Below are 15,997 nucleotides of genomic sequence, written 5' to 3'. Positions count from 1 at the left end.
CTTTGATTCGATCGGAGGCTTTGATTTGTGTCTTGGAGTGTTGTGTATTGCTCTTGTATTGAATGAGATGTAGTGAATGCTTGGATGTCTTGAAGTTCCTAAATTTAGCAACTTGTCATCTAACCTCATTTCCTCTCTACATTTGGCAACCATTTAGCAACTCCCTAATAAAAAATGTTGATTGCATTATGTAGATAATGAAGGTAATTGATGAAATTTGTGACTTATTTTTTATGTGGATAGATACAAAACAAAACTATAACTTATATTTAGAGAACTATTGAAGAACTCACATTTTTTTACTCCTAAAGTTATTTAGCAACTTTTTAAATCTATGATTTAGAGAGTTAAAGTTTACATAAGTATTGGAGTTGCTCTTATGCTACTACACAAGTATTTGATTGTTTTTTTGCAAACCAGATTTCCTTCTATTATATAATTATAAACTTTATTGTCCCTCCTTACCAAACATGTGTTATTTTTTCTGTTTCAATAATACTTCGAACACAAGTGCTTAAATACAAATCTAATTATCATAGGGAACGATTTGCCAATAAGTACTAGAACACATTTTCCCTTATTTATCAGTGAAGTAATATCCTTTTATGTACCTTTTACAAACATTAAATCTTATTCTCTATTGTAGATGCAAGGAGCTCGGTTCAAGTTGTAATTTGGGTGACCGCGATGCTAGCAATACTCCATGATCGTTCCATTCAATAAATATTATATCGGCAACTTTGAACTATCTTATGCTACTATGTAGTCACTAACAACCTACTTAGATGCAAATATCTGGCAACCACCTTTTGCTACTATGCACTGATAAGCAATCTGCTTAGATACATCTTATGATACTATGTAGTCATGAACGACCTACTTATATGTAAATATGTGGCAACCATCTTTTGCTACTATGCACTGGTAAGCAATCTGCTTAGATATAAACATGTGATAACACAATGTTTGTCCCATAAATATTATACAAGACTTATGTGTTCCTTTTATTCCTGACTACATCTAACAATCTTTTCTACTTATGCATCTATGTATATTTCTCAATTGTTGGCATATTATCTATTATCAGTCCTTAACTGTTAAACCTTACATCAAATAGAATTTTGTTCCAACCAATCAACAACATATGCCAGGTAATTATTGGAGCAAATTTGCATGCTTATCATCTATTTTAATTCAACTATTTCCCTCTAAAAATATCATTTCTATAATACTATTTCTATACATATTACACTGCTTACATGCGTACGCTGGCACACACGAGTGACTAGTGTATACTTTAATGATATTACACTGCTTACTATAATGTTATTTGTCTTACTATATAGTTTCCACGGTTCCCTCGTCGTGCGTCACTTCCCCTTTCGCTCCTTAACATTTAAATGGTAAAAAATCTAAAATTATACAAAAGTGGGATTGGTTCAAAACTCATATTCACACCGGACCCATGTATTCGGTAGAACACACATACTCCCTTCGTTCCCTATCTTAAGATCACAAAGTATGTCCTAAGTTAATGTTTTAAAATATTGACAACAATATCTATAAAAATAAATAATTTTCAATTACAGAAATTATATATTGTGGTATTTTAGTAATAAATCTAATAGTTTTATTTTTATTTAGTCAATATTTATACATATTTTGTTATTAACGGTCAAGGTTAAAAATATTTGATTTAAGACATACCTTCGTGATCTTAAGATAGGAAACAGATAGAGTATGTTATACTCTATATCCAAGCATAAATAAAAACCATAGAGATGTACGAACACGTCACTAGTGACTTTTATACATTAGTTTTTGAAGTTTTAAAAAATTATGCAATATTTATAGTAACATACTATACATTTTTATCAGATATTAAAACTTTAAAAAGATTGGCTTTGTAGTTAAAACTACTAATTCACGGAAGGAGGAGATTGAAACTCCTCTGTCCGAAGGGTGCGTAGGCGAGCTCGGTCTTGAACTCGTGAGGGGGCACCGTTGGACGAGTGGAGGGACGTGGAGACTGGAGAAGGCGGCTAGAGGAAGGGTGAGAGTATAGATGTCCAATAAGCACGAGGCCCGCGAGCCCGACACGAAGCCCGCTTTTTGGGCCCGGGCCGGCCCGGCACGAATAAGCGGGCCGGGCTCGGACAGGAAATTAGGCACGGTGGGCTAGCCCGGCACGGCCCGTTTAGCTCTAAGCCCGTTAAGCCCGCTTTTTTTACACTAAAACGTACTTTTCGGCCCGTATAGCCCGCTTTTCGGCCCGCTTTTTTCGTGCTAAACGGGCCGGCCCGGCCCGTTTAGGCCCGTTGCGGGCCGGGCTCGGACAAGAAATTGAGCCCGCGTGCTTAGCCGGCCCGGCCCGGTTTTTTAATCGTGCCTGGCGGACCGGGCTCAAAACGGGCCGGGCTTCACCGGGCCCGGGCCGGACCGGGCCGGGCGGCCCGTTTGGACATGTCTAGGTGAGAGTGAAGCGCCGGAGAGTGTCATAACTATGAAACTTTTCTCATCACCTTAGTTGAATATTATTAACAAAGTACCTGTACATTGTAATGATTTTCATTTATATTTAAATATAGAGTATAAAACACAAAAGGTACAAGCAGAAGTAAAAAACAGTTTTTTTATGATAAAGGACTACACAGTAAACGTGCACCTAATCGCCTTCAGTTAGCAGTGACAGCTACTTTCAGAGACCCATTAGACTGCTCCTGCTGAGGCCTTCCACAGCCAGTTGCCATCCAATTTGGGCTCCAGAACAAGAACAGCTAGGATTGGGAGATGACAGATGATGACACGTATGCCAAAGTCAGAAGAAGCGTTAGCTAGCACTGTGTGACGGACTGACGGTGTGGGTGTGTGGCTGCTTCGACCTAGACCGAGTCAACGCAACCGCCGGGCCCCGGCCGGCGGCCGCCATGGACATTAGTGCGAGCCGTGCTCTATATCTGTACTATACTACCCTACTGCTTCCTCCCGTTAACCTCCGTTGACCCGATCTCCGCCTCCGCCCTTTCCTCGGCGGCGTCCGCGTCGGCGCTGTCCCTGAACTTGGCGTAGATGTCGCCCCTGTAGAAGTTCCTGGTCCGCCACACCAGCACCAGCGACACGAGCGCGCCGGCGACCGTGGCGGCCGTGATAATGAGGAACGCCTTGCGGAAGCACTGCACGCCGATGCAGGTCTTGTCTGCGCCGCCCGCCAGGGAGCCGCCGTGCTGCTTGGCGGCCTCCACGTCGTAGAGCGCCCCCGCGACGCGGACGTTGAGCACGTAGGCGCCGATGGGGCTGGCCACGGACCCGAAGTTGTAGAGCGTGGAGTAGTACTTGAGCCCAAACACCTCGGAGATGATGGCGAACAGCAGTGGCCACTGCGCGCCGAAGCAGAAGCCGATCACCACGGAGGCCACGTACAGCGACTGCGGCACGCCGAAGGCGATGAGGAGGTGGCCGACGCACGAGAGCAGGAGCACCAGCGTGAGCATGAGCGGCCGCGGGAACTTGTACCGCGCCAGGAACACCTCCGACGCGAACCCGGCGGTGACGCGCCCGGCGTAGTTCCAGATGCTGATGAGGGAGACGAACGTGTTGATGCTCTTGGCCGGGTATCCCAGGGACTGCCCGATCTGCCCCATGTTGTCGATCGCCGTCAGCGTGCCGCCCACGCCGCAGATGGTGGCCAGGAACAGCACCAGCATGTCCACGCTCACCAGCGCCTGCAGGATGGTGTAGTCCTCCCCCTGCGCCGGCGGGCTGAACATGTGCCGAAGGCAAGACCCCAGGCAGCTGGACCGCTTGGCCTCTGTTCCCGTAGTCATGCTCTGAGCCACCGCTGGTTCAGGTGCTGCTGCTGCTGCTGCCACCAGCTGCAGCGAAGCTGCGGTGGCCGGTTTCTCCACGGTCACCGTGGGGTCCTCGCGGAGGGACTCCTCCAGCTCCTTCTGGATCTTGTACTCCTGCTTGACGACGACGGCGAGCGGCAGGAAGAGGATGAGGAGCAGCGCCGCGGCCGAGACCGCGAAGGCGGCGTGCGAGAAGTTGACCTGCTTCTGCACCACGATCATGACGAGGAGGTAGGTCGCGAGCGCGATGGAGATGTAGAGGAAGCAGAAGAAGGCGTCGTTGCTGGTGGCTGCCGCTGACGGGCCCCGGCGTCGGCTGGCGCGCGGGTACGGCATGATGCGGACGGTGTGGACGAAGAGGATGGTGACGGCGGCGGGGAGCCAGGCGATGAGCAGCACGAGCGACTTGGCGTCGTCGCCGTAGATGGCGAGGTAGAGCTGCGTGAAGATGGCGCCGCTGAGGCCGACGAAGCCCTTGAGGAGGCCGAGCACGACGCCGCGGCTCTCCGGGAAGTTCTTGACGCAGGTCACGAGCGCGCCGGTGTTGGCGAAGGACTGGGAGTTGGCGCCCACGCAGATGTAGATGCACATGAGCCAGACGGGGGGCCTGCCGGTGCGCCCGTCGATGGCGAGGTAGATCATGAGGTAGCCCGCCAGGTTCATGGCGGCGCCCATGGCGAGCACCACCCACGGCGGCGTGACCTCGTTGATGAGGCCCGAAATGACGCCCACGTCCACGTTGGCGCCCAGGTCCTTGTAGAAGCAGAGCGTGTTGAGCGTGCGCTGGTCGTACCCCAGCGTCGACTTGAGCACTTCGGAGTAGATGCTGAAGATGTAGGTGGCGCCCGACGCCGACAAGATGAGCAGGCACGCGAACACCATGAACCACCGGCCCTGCACCACCTGCCGCACGAACCGCGCCGTCAGCACCTGCGGCCCGCCGGCGGCGGACCCGGACGCGAACACCATCGCTCGCTCCAAACCAAAGCACACGCGCTCCTCCTCCACTCGTAGTCTCGTCCTCGCCGACTCTCTGCTTTGCCGCTTCTCTGGCTCTGGCCCGGTGAGTGACATAGCTCGCGCGCCTGTGGAATATATGATAAGCCGAAGGGGAGCGGCCTGCGCTGACTCTGACTGTGACTCGCTGGTCAAGTTGCTCGTGTGAGTTGCGATGACTGACTCTTCTGTGGAGGAGAGGCAGAAGGAAGAGAGCCAGAGCCCAGAGGTTGGTTAGTAGTTTGTGTGTGAGCGCCAAATTATCTCGCACCTCACTCAGTCACTCCTCAAGCTCCAGGGTTGAACCTTGACCATAGGAACATTATGTGGCCCTGCATCTTCACTATCCGGGTGATTGGTTGGCTACATTCAGGTCCGCGGCGTTCCGTTGACCGCAGTTGGCGCGTGTTTGGATGATTGCTATGTGTGTCTGTTCTGTCATGGCATATTAAGCAGCAAACTAAACAAGCTCTATAATGCACATGGTACATATATTAAATGACGATCATCTATCTCAAATTAACATCTTTTGGTGCTCCATATATTTTGCAATAAACATCCTCTAGCACTATTCTTCTCTCCGTCAAGCAACTCTAACAAAACAAGCCTACACTTGTTTTTCGTTTTAAAAAAGAAGGCCCAAAATCATAAAGGTGGCGGGGGGGGGGGGGGCGTAAATCATAATTGCACTTTTATTCAAAGACAAAAGAAGCACAATATCCATTATATTAAATCATGACCATCGACCTCAAGTTTAACATCATTTGGTGTTCCACATTGTTGAAGGCTAAAAAGAGCCTAGCGGACGGTCCGGCCCTGAGGCCGGACGGTCCGCGGTCCAGACTGTCCGTGGTGGTGGCGCAGACGGTCCGCGCGCGCGCAGAGTCAATTAGGGTTTCTAGTTTCTCGCGGGATTTGTTACCTAAAACCGCGGGATTAACTCGGGAAACAGTTGGAAACGGATCCAGACCTCCCCATTTATATAGATGAAGGGCTACGGCCGATTGAACCCCCAACAATCGATCAAATCCAGTCTATTACTCGTTTTTTACCTTATGCATTAGGAGTAGTTCTAGTCTAGTTCTAGTTTAGCCCTAGTTTAGCCTCTCGATCCCCCAAATTCTCCGCCTCTCCTCGACTCTACGTCGATTAGAGGAGTCTAGGTCGGCCTGCCCGAGCCTAGACAACTCCTAGGATCTCTCCTCCCCGATGGGGTCCCTCCCGGGAGCGAGATCCAGGCGCCGCCGGCGATCCTTCGCAGCCCCTGCGCACGCGCGGACCGTCCAACCCCAGGGCGCGGACCGTCCGGCCGTCAGGCAGGGAACCCGGGCTCCTGTACCAAGTCGCGGACCGTCCGACCCTGTGCCGCGGACCGTCCGCGCCTGACCAGAGAGCACCTCCGCCTCACGCCAGGTCGCGGACCGTCCGGCCCTGTGCCGCGGACCGTCTGCGCCTGGTAGAGATGGCAACGGGTACAAACCCGCTGGGTTTTATCGTCTCAAACACGTACCCGTGAAAAATATCTATGCCCATTAAAAAATCCGTACCCATGACGGGTTTGAGATTTTGCCCAAACCCGTACCCATCGGGTTAACGGGTACCCATGGGTTACCCGTGGGTTTCATCTCTAATATACTTGTTCTTCTCATAATCAATAAGTATCGTAATGATTAATGATATTATAATCCAAAATCTATGTAATGATCAACGAGTTCATGATTTGGTATAAAAATTATTAGTAGAGAGAATAAAATACAAATAATAAGTTGTATAATTAAGTGACCTTGCACTAAGTTATCCATCCACCACATATATAACGCTAGTAAAAACTATAATATCAAGCAAGCAACACTCTCACCGACTACTGATACATTCACCAATTGATAAAAAATATGAAGTAAATAAGGAATAACAAGTTTGTTGTTCGTTTATAAAATAAAATGACAATATGCACTAGGTTTGGTCGGGTTTAAAAAACTCACGGGTTCACGGGTTTGGGTACTATAGGAACAAACTCGTACCCATAAACCCGCTGGGTATAGATTTATGCCCGTTAACAAACCCATGGGTATGAAAATTGACCCAAACCCATACCCTAATGGGGTAAAAACCCATCGGGTTTCGGGTTTCGGGTACCCATTGCCATCTCTAGCGCCTGGCCAAAGAGCACCGCCGCTGGTTCTTTTGAGTAATTGGCGCCTCCAAAAGGGTGTCAACATACTTTTTGGCGACTCCGCTGGGGATTAGGTGTCTAGATCTGCTAAAAATCGGCCCATAAATGGTCGGTTCTAAGGATCACACCAAGATCTCCACTACCAACATCATCAAGTCGGCCATGGAGGCGCTCCCGGCTGATGACCAAAGGCCCTTTGAAGACCTCGTAATGCGCGATGAGAAGGAGGTGATGCGGCAATGGAACGAACAACGCGACAAGGAAGAGGCGGAACTGCTGCATAAACTCTCCGAATGGCGCAAGGAGGCGGCGGACAAGTACTTGTCACACTTCACGGTAGATCGCCACCAGAAGATCGTCCGTCAAGGGGAGATCGATATGGAATCTCTCCTACCTCCACTTCAGGGTCCCGCTGTAAGTACTCCAGACCTATCTCTTACGACTTTCATGGATCAACGAGGAGATCAGTTAAAGCAATATGTAGATGAATCTATTAAAATGCATTTACGTGCATACGAGAAATCAGTTGCTCCTAACTTTCCATCGCAAGAGTCTAATACAGTGCCACCCACGTCAAACACATCGGCTATAAACGGGTCACCCTTGACCCAGCCATCATATGGTATGCCGATGCACGCTTTCGTGTCACCATCACAGCCGCAACCACTAGGCACGCGGCAGGTACTGGACGCGACCGGACCGTCCGAGCATCATCTCAGACAATCCGATTATACCACGGACCGTCCGGCGTATTTCGCCGGACCGTCCGACCAGAAGCAGGCCCACACACAAAACACTCAGGTCGCACCGTACATGGCCGGACCATCAGGGTACAACCCTAAACACTTCGGTCCCATCACGGACCGTCCGGTGCATCACGCCGGACCGTCCGGATATGTTGCGGACCGTCCACCATCTTACACCGGACCGTCCGGATATGGCATGAACCGGCCGACGTATTACGCTGGACCATCCGACTCTACACGAGTCCATGCGCAGACTACCCAAATCGCGCCATATATGGCCGATCCGTCCGGGTACAGCCCTGGACCATTCGGCCCGATCGCGGACCGTCCAGTTCTTTACGACAGACGGTCTGGGTACGAGACTACCCACGTAGCACCATATACGGCTGGACAATCCGGATATACCTTCGGACCATTTGGCCAGGTCGCGGACCATTCGGCCTCTTACGCTGGACCGTCCGGATATGCATACGCACAGTTCCCATATTCATCGCAGCAACATCTTATGCTACTATGTAGTCATTAACAACCTACTTAGATGCAAATATCTGGCAACCACCTTTTGCTACTATGCACTGATAAACAATCTTCTTAGATACATCTTATGATACTATGTAGTCATGAACGACCTACTTATATGTAAATATGTGGCAACCATCTTTTGCTACTATGCACTGGTAAGCAATCTGCTTAGATATAAACATGTGATAACACAATGTTTGTCCCATAAATATTATACAAGACTTATGTGTTCCTTTTATTCCTGACTACATCTAACAATCTTTTCTACTTATGCATCTATGTATATTTCTCAATTGTTGGCATATTATCTATTATCAGTCCTTAACTGTTAAACCTTACATCAAATAGAATTTTGCTCCAACCGATCAACAACATATGCCAGGTAATTATTGGAGCAAATTTGCATGCTTATCATCTATTTTAATTCAACTATTTTCCTCTAAAAATATCATTTCTATAATACTATTTCTATACATATTACACTGCTTACATGTGTGCGCTGGCACACACGAGTGACTAGTGTATACTTTAATGATATTACACTACTTACTTTAATGTTATTTGTCTTACTATATAGTTTCCACGGTTCCATCATCGTGCGTCACTTCCCCTTTCGCTCCTTAACATTTAAATGGTAAAAAATCTAAAATTATGCAAAAGTGGGATTGGTTCAAAACTCATATTCACACCGAACCCATGTAGTCGGTAGAACACACATACTCCCTTCGTTCCCTATCTTAAGATCACAAAGTATGTCCTAAGTTAATGTTTTAAAATATTGACAACAATATCTATAAAAATAAATAATTTTCAATTACAGAAATTATATATTGTGGTATTTTAATAATAAATCTAATAGTTTCATTTTTATTTAGTCAATATTTATACATATTTTGTTATTATCGGTCAAAGTTGAAAATATTTGATTTAAGACATACCTTCGTGATCTTAAGATAGAAAACAGATAGAGTATGTTATACTCTATATCCAAGCATAAATAAAAACCATAGAGATGTACGAACACGTCACTAGTGACTTTTATACATTAGTTTTTGAAGTTTTAAAAAATTATGCAATATTTATAGTAACATACTATACATTTTTATCAGATATTAAAACTTTAAAAAGATTGGTTTTGTAGTTAAAACTACTAATTCACGGAAGGAGGAGATTGAAACTCCTCTGTCCGAAGGGTGCGTAGGCGAGCTCGGTCTTGAACTCGTGAGGGGGCACCGTTGGACGAGTGGAGGGACGTGGAGACTGGAGAAGGCGGCTAGAGGAAGGGTGAGAGTGAAGCGCCGGAGAGTGTCATAACTATGAAACTTTTCTCATCACCTTAGTTGAATATTATTAACAAAGTACCTGTACATTGTAATGATTTTCATTTATATTTAAATATAGAGTATAAAACACAAAAGGTACAAGCAGAAGTAAAAAACAGTTTTTTTATGATAAAGGATTACACAGTAAACGTGCACCTAATCGCCTTCAGTTAGCAGTGACAGCTACTTTCAGAGACCCATTAGACTGCTCCTGCTGAGGCCTTCCACAGCCAGTTGCCATCCAATTTGGGCTCCAGAACAAGAACAGCTAGGATTGGGAGATGACAGATGATGACACGTATGCCAAAGTCAGAAGAAGCGTTAGCTAGCACTGTGTGACGGACTGACGGTGTGGGTGTGTGGCTGCTTCGACCTAGACCGAGTCAACGCAACCGCCGGGCCCCGGCCGGCGGCCGCCATGGACATTAGTGCGAGCCGTGCTCTATATCTGTACTATACTACCCTACTGCTTCCTCCCGTTAACCTCCGTTGACCCGATCTCCGCCTCCGCCCTTTCCTCGGCGGCGTCCGCGTCGGCGCTGTCCCTGAACTTGGCGTAGATGTCGCCCCTGTAGAAGTTCCTGGTCCGCCACACCAGCACCAGCGACACGAGCGCGCCGGCGACCGTGGCGGCCGTGATAATGAGGAACGCCTTGCGGAAGCACTGCACGCCGATGCAGGTCTTGTCTGCGCCGCCCGCCAGGGAGCCGCCGTGCTGCTTGGCGGCCTCCACGTCGTAGAGCGCCCCCGCGACGCGGACGTTGAGCACGTAGGCGCCGATGGGGCTGGCCACGGACCCGAAGTTGTAGAGCGTGGAGTAGTACTTGAGCCCAAACACCTCGGAGATGATGGCGAACAGCAGTGGCCACTGCGCGCCGAAGCAGAAGCCGATCACCACGGAGGCCACGTACAGCGACTGCGGCACGCCGAAGGCGATGAGGAGGTGGCCGACGCACGAGAGCAGGAGCACCAGCGTGAGCATGAGCGGCCGCGGGAACTTGTACCGCGCCAGGAACACCTCCGACGCGAACCCGGCGGTGACGCGCCCGGCGTAGTTCCAGATGCTGATGAGGGAGACGAACGTGTTGATGCTCTTGGCCGGGTATCCCAGGGACTGCCCGATCTGCCCCATGTTGTCGATCGCCGTCAGCGTGCCGCCCACGCCGCAGATGGTGGCCAGGAACAGCACCAGCATGTCCACGCTCACCAGCGCCTGCAGGATGGTGTAGTCCTCCCCCTGCGCCGGCGGGCTGAACATGTGCCGAAGGCAAGACCCCAGGCAGCTGGACCGCTTGGCCTCTGTTCCCGTAGTCATGCTCTGAGCCACCGCTGGTTCAGGTGCTGCTGCTGCTGCTGCCACCAGCTGCAGCGAAGCTGCGGTGGCCGGTTTCTCCACGGTCACCGTGGGGTCCTCGCGGAGGGACTCCTCCAGCTCCTTCTGGATCTTGTACTCCTGCTTGACGACGACGGCGAGCGGCAGGAAGAGGATGAGGAGCAGCGCCGCGGCCGAGACCGCGAAGGCGGCGTGCGAGAAGTTGACCTGCTTCTGCACCACGATCATGACGAGGAGGTAGGTCGCGAGCGCGATGGAGATGTAGAGGAAGCAGAAGAAGGCGTCGTTGCTGGTGGCTGCCGCTGACGGGCCCCGGCGTCGGCTGGCGCGCGGGTACGGCATGATGCGGACGGTGTGGACGAAGAGGATGGTGACGGCGGCGGGGAGCCAGGCGATGAGCAGCACGAGCGACTTGGCGTCGTCGCCGTAGATGGCGAGGTAGAGCTGCGTGAAGATGGCGCCGCTGAGGCCGACGAAGCCCTTGAGGAGGCCGAGCACGACGCCGCGGCTCTCCGGGAAGTTCTTGACGCAGGTGACGAGCGCGCCGGTGTTGGCGAAGGACTGGGAGTTGGCGCCCACGCAGATGTAGATGCACATGAGCCAGACGGGGGGCCTGGCGGTGCGCCCGTCGATGGCGAGGTAGATCATGAGGTAGCCCGCCAGGTTCATGGCGGCGCCCATGGCGAGCACCACCCACGGCGGCGTGACCTCGTTGATGAGGCCCGAAATGACGCCCACGTTGGCGCCCAGGTCCTTGAAGAAGGAGAGCGTGTTGAGCGTGCGCTGGTCGTACCCCAGCGTCGACTTGAGCACCTTGGAGTAGATGCTGAAGATGTAGGTGGCGCCCGACGCCGACAAGATGAGCAGGCACGCGAACACCATGAACCACCGGCCCTGCACCACCTGCCGCACGAACCGCGCCGTCAGCACCTGCGGCCCGCCGGCGGCGGACCCGGACGCGAACACCATCGCTCGCTCCAAACCAAAGGACACGCGCTCCTCCTCCTCTCGTAGTCTCGTCCTCGCCGACTCTCTGCTTTGCCGCTTCTCTGGCCCTGGCCCGGTGAGTGACATAGCTCGCGCGTCTGTGGAATATATGATAAGCCGAAGGGGAGCGGCCTGCGCTGACTGTGACTCGCTGGTCAAGTGGCTCGTGTGAGTTGTGATGACTGACTCTTCTGTGGAGGAGAGGCAGAAGGAAGAGAGCCAGAGCCAGAGGTTGGTTAGTAGTTTGTGTGTGAGAGCCAAATTATCTCGCACCTCACTCAGTCACTCCTCCAGCTCCAGGGTTGAACCTTGACCATAGGCACATTCTGTGGCCCTGCATCTTCACTATGTGTGTCTGTTCTGTCATGGCCTCCCGGAAATAAAATATATTTAGTCCTTGTTCGTTTGCGTCGGATTGCAACCGGAATCGTTCCAGCTAATCAAAATTTATATAAATTAGAGAAGCAATTTAGTTAGGAATCGTTCCGACCCACCAATCCGACACAAACGAACAAGACCTTAGGGTTTGTTTGATTCTTGGTTAACCCACAGCTTGTATAAGATTTCGATCCAATTAAAAAAAGTTATCATTAGAAAAAAAAAGTTAGACAAACTAATCGAACCAAACAAGCTATGCACATGGTACGTATATTAAATGACGAGCATCTATTTCAATTTAACATCTTTTGGTGCTCCATATATTTTGCAATAAACATCACATACCACTATTCTTCTCACCATCAAACAACTCTAACAAAAAAAGGCTAAACTTGTTTTTCGTTTTCAAAAAGAAGACCCAAAATCATAAAGGTCGGAGGGGGGGGGGGGCATAAATCATAATTGCACTTTTATTCAAAGACAAAAGAAGCACAATATCCATTATATTAAATCATGACCATCTATCTCAAGTTTATCATCATTTGGTGTTCCACATATTTGCAAATTTTGCAAAGAACACTCTCTGCCACTATCCTTCACCATTTTCGTCTTAGTCGGAGAGTGGTCTTTCTAAGATAGACAAGACGGTAAGAAACATCAGATTCAAGATATACAATCATATTTTAATATATACATCATATGCACCAAAGTGTCATATATACTAAATCTCCATGTATATCAGATATGTTGGTGCACATAACCCACCCTCGTTTTATATAGGCAACTAGGCAAGCCATGTGCGCGGATTAAGAAACCATAATCGATCCTGTGGTTAACCAAACAAAGTGGCCATGTGTCTGTAGTGTGATTAGCTCCTTCGTGTGAGAACAACGAGGTGATTAACAACATATAAAATGGTGCAAACAAGTGATTTGAGTAAAGCCAAAGCGTCAGCGGCTCCCCGTGCTTAGGAAACCGCCATGCCCATTCCTTTCCACGTTTCTGGCCTCTGGGTGCCGTCTTTATCTGTATTCTAGAGCAAAATTTAAAAACTTTAAAAATAAGAGCTAATTTGAAAACTTAAATCTCTTCCCAGATTTGTGGTAGAGATTTCTAGTGGGAATTGAGAAGAAAAATTAGCTAATTTTTCCGCAATCTTTAAGAATTCCAGAAGGGATTAAATTTCTAAACTAGTGCTAAAAGTTGATGTGTGACATCAACCAGACAGGTATAGAAAATTTAGTGAGGTTAACATCATTAGCTTTTCTATCTCTATTTTTATTTAAAACTCAATTATATGAATAATATAGTCTGTGGTATCTTACATATTTATATAGCCGGTCTAGTTATGAGCAAACGACATGTGCCATCTGCCTTCACGGTTCACAAAACTCTAGGGTAGCGATAACGGCTACTGACATCTAGATCATGACCGCTGACAATGTCCTGCTTCAATCGAAAAATTCTTGTTCACATATTAAACTCATTTAACCCCATTATTGTATGGAGTAATATCCAAGATGCTACGTAAATTAATAATAAAAGATTGGCAGGGCTAGATTTATTATGGAAGCCACTATTTATGTTTAAGACAACATAATTTTATGAAAGAGAAATACTTTTATAGTTTTAACAGTAAAAACTAAACAAGTTTAACTTGTAGTAAATAAATATGAACTAATATTACTCGAAATCGTAATTTTACTTTTAAAACAATAAATAAAAATACAGATCAACAAATGATAAATTGAGAAAATTAATTTGGAAACTCTATTGTAGGACTCGTATCTAATCGTTAAAGGATAAGTTGTGAAAGCTTCAAAATCTCTTATCTCTTACTATATTTAAGCGGGAGTTTCTTTGTATGTCGTATGAATATCCAAAAAATGTGTTGTGGGATTCGAACCATATCAAAAAAATGTGCTATAGGGGATTCAAACCCTGCTCCCTCTATATAAAGCGCTCAACTTCTACCACTGCAACTCTATCCATTTATGTTATATGAAGGAGGCATATTATAAATATATTATATACATATACTAATAACTTGAAAATAAAAAAATATAACCTTGTTTGAATAAATGTCTCATTAAAGTAAGATCTACTTATATAATATATAGAAATCATAGCAATGTACAACAACTAACTAGTCTATTACTACACATCATTTATTCAAGCGTGGGCATTTTTGCCAAGGTTTGGAAATGTCCTACATCATTCATTACTAGTACAACACCCGTGTGTTACGACATCATACAAATTATTTACATATAATGCACTTTACTTATCGATGCACTTGTTGAAGCTCTCCTTCTGGAGTCAAGCCTATATAAGTCATGGTTACAGAATTGTAGAATTTATTAGGGTACCTTCATAATGATAGGGTCATTCCATGGACCCCTGTTAGACTGAGGCAACCACCCTTCTTGCTGCATGTGCATGATCCGCCAAGGCAATTCACTACAAAAACACACACAAAAACGTATTTTCATAAGATGGTAAGCCAATTATATGATTTTTAATGATTCCGATGTTACAATAAGTTGGCACTAACCTTCAGTCAATAACTTTGATAAGTCTTCTCTGGTAGTTGGAACCAAGAACTAATGAAGAAAATTATATGAGTTCTTATTCCGCAGAACTAATGTTTATGGAACATGTGTCATGTTAGAATATTAGTCATCGAGCTTAAATGGATCTTGAAAGAAGTTTTTGGGTCTAGGAATCCTTTAACACTGTTCCATATCAACTTAAACACACTGCCTGCATTCACAACATACATCTGATATAGTGTCTGCAAATTCATCTTCAGTTAGAAAGGTTTCTCAAGCAAACTAACCTGGCACATCACATTCATTCACATTCACAATAGCACAAGTATCTACTATCTGCATATGTTGGACAAGCTCCCTTACAGTCTTTGAGAAATTCTTGAAACCCTGAAACAATAGTAAGAAACTGAGTGGACGACAATTTGATAGTACTTGCAACGTAGACATTATGAAAGGAAAATGGTCTTAAACCATTTCTTAATTTGATTTTGGTGCTTTATGATCATCACAACCATTCAGACTAAATACTTTGCCTAAACCTTTGATTCATAGGTTCATAAGTTCAACAGTTCAGTTTCTAAGTCAAAATCAGCTCAAAACCAACCAATAAGGGGTAAAACTTGGAATAGAAGGACTATGTCTAGTTATATACTTTGGATAAGTTATAAATACGCCTAGGAACAAAAGTGACCTATCTAGAAGCTTGGATAGCTCAAATTCATCGAAATAACTCTTTGAAGCTAGTTTGAGTTAAAACAAGCAACATGAGTTAGAGAATATGTGATGTCTGGATTCTGTGAATTAGACCAGTTGGATTGGCACTAGATACATTTGTCTAAGTCATAGAAACATCCTCAAGACCAGTCAAAATCATTTGAACAATATTTGATCAAGTTTGCAAGAAATGGACTGATGTCTATCGCACCGGGCCGGTCCGATGGTGCGCTAGACCGTCTGTGCATAGAGGCTGAGCTTGGTTTTTCTCGGCTGGCACGCCGGACCGGTCTGATGGCTATCCATACTGGTTACTCATAGAGGATACAAAACACCACTTCAGAGGTGAAAGGGAATTAGGCTTACACCTTTTTCCTAATTGATTTTGGTGGTTGAGTTGCCCAACACAAATAATTGGACTAACTA

The 15,997-nt window shown here is 47.0% G+C and overlaps 2 protein-coding genes and 1 pseudogene across 2 annotated transcripts; all 3 read right to left on the bottom strand.

Moving 5' to 3' along the window:
* Positions 1-2,552: 2,552 nt before the first annotated feature.
* Positions 2,553-5,166, bottom strand: LOC103644191 (uncharacterized). Its single transcript, XM_008667385.2, has one exon. It carries the CDS (start codon positions 4,920-4,922, stop codon positions 2,973-2,975), a length of 1,950 nt encoding a protein of 649 aa, XP_008665607.1. The 5' UTR covers positions 4,923-5,166; the 3' UTR covers positions 2,553-2,972.
* A 4,552-nt stretch (positions 5,167-9,718) lies between these two features.
* On the bottom strand, positions 9,719-12,219 carry LOC103644190 (uncharacterized). Its single transcript, NM_001346986.1, has one exon. It carries the CDS (start codon positions 12,012-12,014, stop codon positions 10,071-10,073), a length of 1,944 nt encoding a protein of 647 aa, NP_001333915.1. The 5' UTR covers positions 12,015-12,219; the 3' UTR covers positions 9,719-10,070.
* A 1,053-nt stretch (positions 12,220-13,272) lies between these two features.
* Positions 13,273-15,997, bottom strand: part of LOC103645690 (phosphatidylinositol/phosphatidylcholine transfer protein SFH8-like) — a 52,360-nt pseudogene continuing 49,635 nt past the window's right edge.

The sequence above is a fragment of the Zea mays genome, chromosome 1 (genome assembly GCF_902167145.1).
Source record: "Zea mays cultivar B73 chromosome 1, Zm-B73-REFERENCE-NAM-5.0, whole genome shotgun sequence".
Classification (NCBI taxonomy): Eukaryota; Viridiplantae; Streptophyta; class Magnoliopsida; order Poales; family Poaceae; genus Zea; species Zea mays.
The sequence above is the reverse complement of the archived record's forward strand: the minus strand, read 5'-3'. Positions and strand labels throughout refer to the sequence as shown.